Source organism: Astatotilapia calliptera, chromosome 19 (assembly GCF_964374335.1).
Source record: "Astatotilapia calliptera chromosome 19, fAstCal68.1, whole genome shotgun sequence".
NCBI lineage: Eukaryota > Metazoa > Chordata > Actinopteri > Cichliformes > Cichlidae > Astatotilapia > Astatotilapia calliptera.
Window position 1 is genome coordinate 17,891,491 of NC_137440.1, and position 10,432 is coordinate 17,901,922.

Here is a 10,432-nt window from a genome sequence, read left to right on the forward strand (position 1 = left end):
ACATAAATTGGAGCAGAAAACGTGCAAAGTGGTGCAAAAAAAAAGTCACCAGAATGCAAGAAATGAAGTGTCTCAGTACTCCTCAAGACTAAGTGCATCCAGCCACATGAAATCTCTCTTTGTGTGGTCGCCAGGGCACAGCTTCTGTTATCCATTTTATTTTTAGTACATGGAAGAAGGACGAAATTTTCGAGGTCTGTAATTTCACATAAAAAGAAAAACTACAGAGCAAGAGGAGAGGGATCAATTTTTAAGAAATAAAACTCAAAATGTGTGAGTTTAGGCTCAGATGTTAAAACAAAAATATACAAGAATAAACGATGAAATTTTGGGGTTTCATTGCACAAGGCTGGTTCAATCTCCTCAGCCTGCACATGTCTGTGGCTGTATATTGAATATATGGAGGTTATAATTTCCTTCATATAGCCTTTAATTTGATTACATTTCTTTCTGATTTCTTGAATATGTATGACTTCATAATAGTAGAAAATTTTATGTTTTTCTCTGATTATCGTTTTTACTAATTTTGACTTTAAACTCATAAGCTTTGAGGGTATTTTTGTCATAATTTTACGGCTTTGTCATGAATATTACCCCTTCTCAAGATGTCATTATATCGTTATTTATTTCTGTATTTTATTAATAATGTTTGTAATGCAGCATTAGAAAATTGAGAAGCTTTTGAACTTTAAAAAAAAAATTCTTTACTGTATGTCCACAATGTCAAAATAACCTATAAAAATTAAAGTAAAAAAAAAAAAAAAAAAAAAAAAAAAAATCCACATTAATGATGTGAAATGCCTCCATCACTGTTGACTGTAGGCAGACTAGTTCTTTTGTTTCATATCTTATTCTGCCCCCTGCTGGTCGGAAACTGCATCAGTGAGCTGTGTAGGTAATTACACTATATTGCCACAAGTATTTGTTCATCTGGCTTCACGTGCATATGAACTTAATCCATATTATTGAATATGATGTCGGCCAGCCCACCCACCCTTTGCAGGTAAAACACCATCAGCTCTTCTGGGTATTTTGGGATACACAATACTCATGGGTTCACTTGCAGAAGTTAAGACATTTTATTACACTGAGAAATATAAAGGTGCTAACTAGTGCAAAAAATTGTGATGCTATAAAAGAATGATTTTCATTTCAAAATAAATAAAATAGCTGTGACAGACTGGCGGCCTGACCAGGCTGTACCCTGCCTCTCGCTCTGTTGCAGCTGGGAAGACTCCAGTAAGTAAAGCTGCCTTTTGTCTGTTTTGGGAATGTTTTCTTTGTAGCACATGCCTAAGCCAAGCTGTATTTTGCCCATGTGTGGGCACCGGACCAACACAAAGAAAAACAACCATCCTCACTTTCATCTTCTTGCTTGCTTCTTTAGTTAGGTTAAAATTATTACCTAAAATGTTGCAGCCACAGTACTAATAGTGAGATATTATTTCTCCCTTATTAGTTTGTCTTCGCCCTTTTAACCTAGAACTGAATTTAAAATCCTTCTTCTCAGATATAAAATCCTGAATGGCCAGGCTTTATAGTAAAGACCTCATAGAATCATATTATCCCAACGGAGCACCTCACTGGGATACAGGCTTATTCGTGGATCACAGAGTTTTTAAAAGTAGAATCAGAGGCAGATCCTTCAGCTTTCAGGCCCGTCTTTTGCATGCAGGAGACAGACGCTCTCAACTTTGAAGATCAGGTTTCAAACTTTCCTTTTTGGTTACTGCTGGATCAGATGATGCTGATCACCAGGTGTCAAGTCATTTCTCATTAAAAAGGAGCTTTTCCTCCTCAGCATCACCAATTGCTACTCACAGCGGATTATCGTTGGGGTTCTCGTGGTGCACTTGGGTCAAAGAACAGGGAGCTGGCCACTGCTTCTGATTTATACGCTGGGTTAAATGCTGAGAAGGCGTTTCCCTCAAAGGATCATTAAAGATATCCTTGTTCATTTTCCACATGTCATCAAGGCTTCTGTTCACTATTTACTCATTTTCAAGCTGCCCTATCATTAGATGCTACAAACTTTGAATTAATATTTTATGCAGGAATCATTCTTTAATGACTGCATTTGTGTTTGTATCTTACCTATACTGATAACTTTGTGACCAATATTCTAAAATTTAATATAATTATAGTTTTCAGGCATTCCAACAGATTGTTTCTTGGCTTTTGTTTTAGTAGTGATGTCTTATCTGAAACCGCACCCACTTCTGAAATGTACCAACTGTCCATCCATACAGAGATCAGTTCAATGGAGTATTTGGGTTTCCAAATAGACCAGGGAGAACAAGTTTTGTCCACTGTCTGCCCTGCTTGCTCAGTTATAACACTATATGCCCTTCAGGATATCTCGAGATTTTGCTCTTGATAGTAAATGCTATATGGACTGGTTTGCTTTCCTACTTTACATGACCACTCAAAGCACTTTGAGTGTTCTGGCCATGATTTACTGCAAAACTGGAGATTGCATAAAATTATACTCACATTACAGCCTATAAAGCTTAAAAGATACACATATTGCATATACAGTATATACAAAAATGTTCCTTTATTTTTCCATACCTGGACCAATTTGTGTAAAAACAGGGGTGTCTATTCCACCTCTCTTCTTACTGTTAGTGTGTTAGTTTTATCCACTTTTATTTTTATTTCACGACATTTGCTACATTTATTTTCTGTTCAGTATCCCATCATCGTTTTCAGCACTAATGTAATCGCAGAAAATTGTACACAGCACGGCGAAGACTGATTACAGAGTGATAAAATATTTACGCGGATCGATTTAACACACCTTAAAGGACCTGGTGCGACCTGGACGCAGTTTACACATCAAAGTTTAAATACCCACTCAGAGCCTGTTAGCGGGGCAGACGTGCCGTGCCAGCCATCCTGTGTGAAGTTGCGTCTCCACCTCTCTCACCGCAGAGCGCCTTGAACGGCACACTCCCCTCTGAACAAAGTCAGAAGATCCGCAGGACACATCGGCACATGAGCAGGTAAGCTGCTGGGCTTATTTCTCGCAGATTTGGGGGTCAACGAGATGTCTGAACAGGAAATATGATCTTACTGGGTGTTTAATTAAATTTTTTAGGGTTTTGGAGTTGAGTTCAAGCGGTGTTAGTGCAGAATATTTACTTATAAAAATAGTACTTTGTTGTTTCGCTGCATCTTTTCAGAGTCTAAAATAGTTTGATTCACCGCGTGCGTAACACAAGTCCGCACACACGGACTTGTGTTACGCACAAGAGCTGCACTGCTCCATGAAAGCCGGTATTGATTACCGCTTGGATGAAAAACGCTGCCCAGTGACATGGGTGTGTAAAAGTACATAAGTGGTTGGAAAAACACAAGTACTACAATTTGAGAAAAAGTGTTACATTTCATTATTTTATGCAGAGTATCCTATACATGCTTACAGTGCGCGCGTATGGTCTTTACACGAAACGTATAAATGTCTAATGTATAAACTTATAAATGCTATGGAAGTACCAGCCCGTTCTCACTTCTGGCGTATCATACCGACGGAAATTACACCAAAAGGTCACACAAAAATAAGGAGGAGGATGTATTTGCATAAGGATGGGTTTGGGTGATTTGTTTTTAAATTTTTGAATTAAAAATTCATCATTAAAATTAAATTCCTTTTTTCGTGTAATTATAATAAATTTAAAAGGATGTGCACTTTGAAAGAGTAGTATGTGACGTGACAATTTCTCGAGTGAAGTTCTGAAAATGAAAACGAAAAAACTGAATAATCATGAATATGCGTAAATGTATAATTCTGACAAATGATAGTCACAATCAGCTCAAGTTCTTGCCGTTTATTTATTTTTTCATATGCTGATAAAAAATGTTTTAATTTATGTGCTGTTTTCCTTTCACAACACATCTCTTTTAGAGCAGAGTGAACACATTTATTTTACTAGCCTACACTTTTCCTGTTGGGCAGTTATTACATATGGAATTAAAATTATACATCAACTACAGTAAAACATAAGGTTTCTGAAAACTCACAATTCTAAAGAAATGTTCTTAATCTAGATATTAAACAAGAACGTTTCGTGACGATACGCCACATACTGGCCAGCAGGGGGAAACAATCAAATACTTGTGGCTGTAAAGAAGTCAATGAGAACCCGAGTTCCCTCATTCCAACATTTTCTAGATTACCTTACTTCCCGTTTCAGATAATACTAAATCACACATGAAGTTCATTATGTACATTAAGGTCATTGTTTAAATCAGGCAGGAGAATAAACCACTGTATCCTCATTGGTTAATCACTCACATGTCAATAGATAATGAACATGCCATACCTCTCACTTTCTCAGATTTACTCCTCAGTTGTGGCTACTAAAAAACCCACAAATACAAAAATAAGTTCTTTATTAAATAATTTAAATATCTGGATAAGTGGTAAAAACTGTGAGTGACATAATGATTTAAACAGATGACTTCGTGTTTAGAATAGATTAAAAACAAAAAAATAATATATCATGTGTGCACATGCTAATTTCACTACAACACTGCAGGACTTTCAAAATTTTTAAAAGTCCTGCAGTGTTGTAGTGAAAATTCTCCAAAGTCCACCATTGTTAGGTCCACCATATTATATCCAAACGCAGCATTTTCACTGTCTGGAACCAAAAGGAAACAAGTTTACACCACCTTTAACAAGAAGAAAAAAACATCTAGTTGATCTCTATGGTCTCAATCTTCGATGCTTCTATATCACTACTAAAGTCTTCATATCTGGGTTGACAGATTAATAAAACCCATTTGAAGTGGGTTAAAGCCACAGCAGGTGTGTAATAACCTAGGTCTTGCAGCGTGGTATCCACACTGGCCTGAAAATCTTTAGATTGTAGAAAGAAAAAAAGCACGACGAGCAAACATAACACCTCGGAGGGGACAGGGGACCCCACCTTCTTTATCAAACTCAATTTTAGATGATGTGTTTTAACATTAGGTTTCCACTCTCACAGGTATCACAGGAAGACGTAAGGGCTTCTGACCGGAATTAAAACATAGAGCCTTTTCCTAACGGTTAAACACAATCTTTAACACAAAGCGCTCCATGGACTCAATCAAAGCATTATTTTCCTATGACCTACCTCTTTAGCAGGGGGCTACAAAACCCAATCTGTCGTTGTAAACATCACCCACAGGGAAACAAGCCAACCCTGCCTACAAGGGGGGATACTTAGACCTAGTTTCCACCGATTACACCAATCAGTGTCTCCATAAAACTTTTTTAAAAGGTCCTCAACCCTTTTTAAATCTCCCTCGTTTGCTCTTTAATATATTTCTTTTTCTTATTCTCTGTTCATTTTAACTTCTTGTGCATTCTTCTGGAATCCAGTCAAAATAACTTTGGTTCTGTTGGAGTTTTATTTGGAATAATGTTCTCACATATGACACTGACTTATTCTCAAAACATTGCAGGGGAATTAGTTACTTAAGGCTTAAAATTTAATTAAACTCCTCCGCAGCAGGCAGCTCTGATGATTTCAGGTCCTTCTGCACATTATTGCATAAAAAGTAAGTGAATTTTAACTTTTTAAATCTAACTCTATCCTGACTATGAAAGCTAACATTAGAAAAATTTTAAAATTATTGATATTGATTAAGAGTTTCACACATATATGTGTACAGTTGACGTGGTTCGACCGTGTGAACAGGATGCTTCCTGGGCACCTATGACACCTGCACAACTGTGAAGGGGGTGCTTTTGGCATTGAGATCCTGGGATCGATGGATGGATTTAAAATTGATTTAAAAGCCAGTAATGAAATATAAAGTACAATGGCAGTCAGGGCGTTCATAAAGAGCCGGACACTGTAATTCAATAAAGATAAAAAGAACTAAAAAAGACTAAAGCAAGCGTTAGTACGAGGTGTCCTCATTTCTGTGTTTGTTTGCAGGCACTGACTCCTTTGCAGGCACTGACTCCAGGGACTGGAGGAGCTTCATCATGACATATGGCAAGATTCTTCACCAGCCTGAGGGTTGCTTCATTAATGTCAACGTTGGAGGTTTCAAGCAGCGAATGGACCTCACCGTCCTGAAACGATTCCCGCAGACACGACTGGCTCGTCTTCTGTGCTGCAGATCCAAAGAAGCTATCCTGGAGCTCTGTGATGATTTCAGTCCCTCTGAAATGGAATACTACTTTGACCGCAACCCAAGTTTTTTCTGTTACGTTCTCAACTTTTATCTTACAGGGAAAATCCACCTGGTCGACGGGCTATGTGTGGTCTCATTCTTCCAAGAAATTGAATATTGGGGAATCAAGGAGCGTCACCTGGACTTCTGCTGCAGCACCAAGTTCCACGACCTGATGGATCTTGCTGAGGATGGAATCTGGGATCAGAGGAGCGACGAGATGCAGCTCAATAGCTCTGGTTCTTCTATTACTGATCTGTCTGTTTTGGAGGATGACGAACAAATGTTTGAAGGCTCCTGGTGTGCAAATGTCCGCCGGAGTGTTTGGATTCGACTTGAGAATCCAGGTTTCTCCACATCAGCCAAAGTTATGGCTGTAGCATCCCTCGCTGTAGTCATCACCTCCATCGTGGCCATGTGTGTTCACAGCATGCCAGACTTCCATCAGGTGGATCCTGCTGAAAAAAAAATAGAAAATCCAGTGCTGACGTTTTTTGAGAGCCTGTGCGTCGTGTTTTTCTCTGCAGAGTTTATTCTTCGCTTGGTTGTTTCACCATCAGCCAGGAAGTTCATGTGCAGCCCTCTCAACATTATCGATCTATTGTCAGTCATGCCCTTCTATGTCACTATCCTGTGTGACCTAATGAACGAGGGTGAGAGCACAGACCTGGAGAACGTTGGCAAAGTTGTGCAGATCTTGAGGCTGATGCGAGTGTTTCGTGTTTTAAAACTGGCTCGTCACTCAGCTGGCCTTCGCTCTCTTGGTGCCACCTTACGGCACAGCTCCCGTGAAGTGGGGCTGCTGGTGCTTTTCCTGTCTGTGGGCATTTCCGTGTTTTCCTCCCTCATTTACTGTGTGGAGAAAGACTCTCAAGAGTCTGAGTTGCAGACTATCCCTATTGGCTGGTGGTGGGCCACCATTAGCATGACGACAGTCGGCTATGGAGACACTTTACCTGTTACTTTGGCTGGGAAGCTCATAGGAACTCTGTGCATCATCTGCGGGCTGCTGATCGTGGCTCTGCCCATTACTAACATCTTTAACAAGTTCTCCAAGTTCTATCAGAAGCAAAGACACTTAGAGCTCAAGCCAAGCAATAACTGCACCAGCATGCACAACTAAAGAACAGCATCTAAAGAAGTCCTACCCCTACAGTCTCATTCATGATTTAACTTTACAAGAGATTACATCGGCAGGTTTAAGATTTCTTCATCGTCTTCCATGAGCAAGATAGAAGGGTTAAATAAATAGACTGCATGAAAGTTCTGAGTCATGGTCTTGTTTTTTGTAGTTTTGAATTATTTAAGTGTTTCTGTGCTTTGTAAAAGGTCACGGGATAGCTAAATATTAAACACAAAACACAGGAGGACGTTAGTGTAAATTTCAAAGATATGCAGTTTAGCATTACTGAGGACAAAGAAGACACTGTAGTTTTTACAAATGGCAGTTAGTGGGCTTTTTACAGAGAACTCACACAGTGTTGCATACTAAAATTACCAACCCCAGTCTTTGAACACAGCTGCCACTTTGTCACAGCTTCAGGATTACCAGCAATTAGCCAGATAGAAGATAACAAATACCAGCTTCAAGGTTTCCAGTTCCATGTGCCAGTAGTGTATGAATGAAAAGCTGAAATAAATGTAGATTGTCATCAGATCCTCGCCAATTGTTTTGAGACTGTATTGGAAAAATTAATGTAGTGTCCTATTAGAAATTAATTAAAACAGGAAATGGGTTAATGTCTGCATAAGTGGGAACAAACATGGAGACGGAAACAAAGCCATCAAAACAAAAACAAAAAAACTGAGTTAATGCAAATATTGAGTAATGTTGAGTAAATCTCATCCTTTTAAATTGCATTAAGGTTTAAAGTTTGCAGGGTTAGCTGTAGCTGCTAGCAGTGATCTCAGCTTTTTTTAATCTATAGACTGGAACTCTTGACTGTGTTTGTGCTATTGGAATAATAACATGACCCGCTGAGCAGTTGATTGTCCAAAAGGTCTATGTTCTAGCTTTGATGAATGCAGCTGTAGTATTTATTTAGTCTGTTACTTAGCATTTAGTAGCAAATATCTCAGTGTGGGCAATGAACTACTACAGTCTACAGATGCAACTTGGAAACCAAATCTAGTTTAGTACACTTCTCTTTTGACCAAATATGGTCCGTGCCTCTTCTTCTTCATTTTTTAAGGGGTCACTACAGCAGATTATCAGCCCTATCCCTCCTCAGAACATGTCCAAACCATTTTAGCCTTGCCTCTCTAACTTTGCGTCTAAACTTAACATCTTTCGCTCTGCAACCTCCAGCTCAGCCTCCCATCTTTTTGTCAGTTCAACTGTCTCCAAAGCATACATTACAACAGGTCTCTCTACAACCTTGTATACCCATCTTTTCTCTCTTGCTTTTATCGTTCAAACTTACTTGTTATCATCACTACTGTCTCTAAAAAAACAAAACAAAAAAACAACAACAACAAGATGGCGACGGCCACCAAGCCAAAGTTGAGGCTTCAAAATAGAGTCTACAAACAAGTGAATGACATTTCAGAGGCTGTGTTCATTGTTCAGACCCAATCTGTGATTTTTACCAACAAGTGTGAAATATAGCACAGAATTCTAGTAATGTCCTTTGTCTTTACCTATTGCTATCATGCTGCCGCAGACCTGCTATTGATCTGTGCCTCATTTCCCCTTCTCTTGCTTGTATCTTCCTTTCAAATGCAGTTAATTGCTTAATCCAGTGAGATGCCTCCTGTTGTTTGCTGGGTTATCAGTGTAATGAGCTCTTAATCAATGTCCCTGGGCTAAGAGTCAATAAAAAGAACTTGGAGGGTGCTGAATTAACAGTACATGCTATGATGAGTATTGATAGCCTGTAAATGGAGACAGTATAATGACTGTGTCGAGGTTTATTATCATTAGCAGGATTTATATTACGTCCACACAGCTCAAAGTTGACTGTGTGTGAGAGCAAACATTGAATCCTCCTCTCGCCGCAGTCACCTTCATCATCAGTATGTATGTGTGTCCTAATCTTCCACAGATAAGATCAATGAAAACAGGCCAAACGTCCTAGCTGCCCTCCAAATGCTGCCAATACTATACAGATGACTGATTTAAATACAAATCACTGAGTGCCTGTGGTGAAGTGGTGCTCTGTAGTCAGATTAGTCTCACAGACTGCTGAAAACAGTCATACTGCAGCCGTCAGCTGTCAGAGAATTGCTCAGCAGCCTGTGACTTCAGCACTTAAATAAATGTTTGCATCAGCACTCAGGAGCACGGTCACCTTTTCTGCTTGATTTCTTTCTCCTGCGCCTTTCCTTTCCGCTAAAAGTCACGCAGTATTGCAATCTAATTCACTTCACTGCGTAGGTTGTTCTAACTGGAAACCACCGTCAGCAATATCTGTGGTTACCTCAGTAATAAAGGTCAGCTGGGAACAGGAACAGAGGGGTGCTTTTTGTCCTGTCATGGTATTCAAACTCTGAAAGTCAATACATGCTGGGAGACTGATAACACAATGATGCAAAGATGCAAAGACAGACAAAGCCAACAGTTAAAACAGTTAAACAAATACAAACTGTATTTGTATTCATGCGTATCGAGTAATTACAGTGAATTTACACAAAGTGTTCAGTAAGCACAGCTTTGAAATAGCTGCAGAAAGGTGCAGAGAAAGGACAAAGCTGCAAGCAAGAGAAGACAAAGTTTATGGCATGCAGCCCGAGCCTGGAGCACCAATAACTATAAGCTTTATTAATCAGAAAGCTTTATGCCTTCTTCTACCTTTTCTGTAGTGCTGTGCAAAAATCTTGAGTCACCCCTCATTTTGTTAAAACTTTGCTGGAAAAATTGAAAATGGGTGCAGTGATCTGTTGGAAAATGTACAAACATATATGGAAATACAGCTTATAAGGCAAAAAACAGAGTTTAAATGGTTCTAATGAGCTTAAGAAGACAGTATTTGACTACTTCCAAAAGAAGATGAAGGCTTTTCACTACTCTGGCAAAATATAATTCCTGTAGATAGAGGAACAAACAAAGTACTAAAGGTCTTAATTTCTTTTTTCAGCATCACTTAAACAGATTATTTCTAGTTTGAAAATATTTTAGAGGTGAAAAGAGGCAGTCATATAGGCATGTTTTATTTAAAAATTAAAGGGGAAAGGTGACTCCAAAGTTCCCTTAAAATAGATTGCCTTTCCACAGAAATCTAAAAAGCATGAAAACATTTCTGTCTATAAATTTCTGAAC

The 10,432-nt window shown here is 38.8% G+C and overlaps 1 protein-coding gene across 1 annotated transcript; it reads left to right on the forward strand.

The window, feature by feature from the left end:
• The first annotated feature begins 5,016 nt into the window (after nt 1-5,016).
• kcns3a (potassium voltage-gated channel, delayed-rectifier, subfamily S, member 3a) lies at nt 5,017-7,444 on the forward strand. Its single transcript, XM_080294033.1, has one exon. The coding sequence runs from the start codon at nt 5,984-5,986 to the stop codon at nt 7,295-7,297; it is 1,314 nt and encodes a 437-aa protein (XP_080150159.1). The 5' UTR covers nt 5,017-5,983; the 3' UTR covers nt 7,298-7,444.
• Nucleotides 7,445-10,432: the final 2,988 nt, after the last annotated feature.

Excerpts from the sequence above, each read along its gene's own strand:
- kcns3a (XM_080294033.1), top strand. The coding sequence starts at position 5,984 with ATGACATATGGCAAGATTCTTCACCAGCCTGAGGGTTGCTTCATTAAT.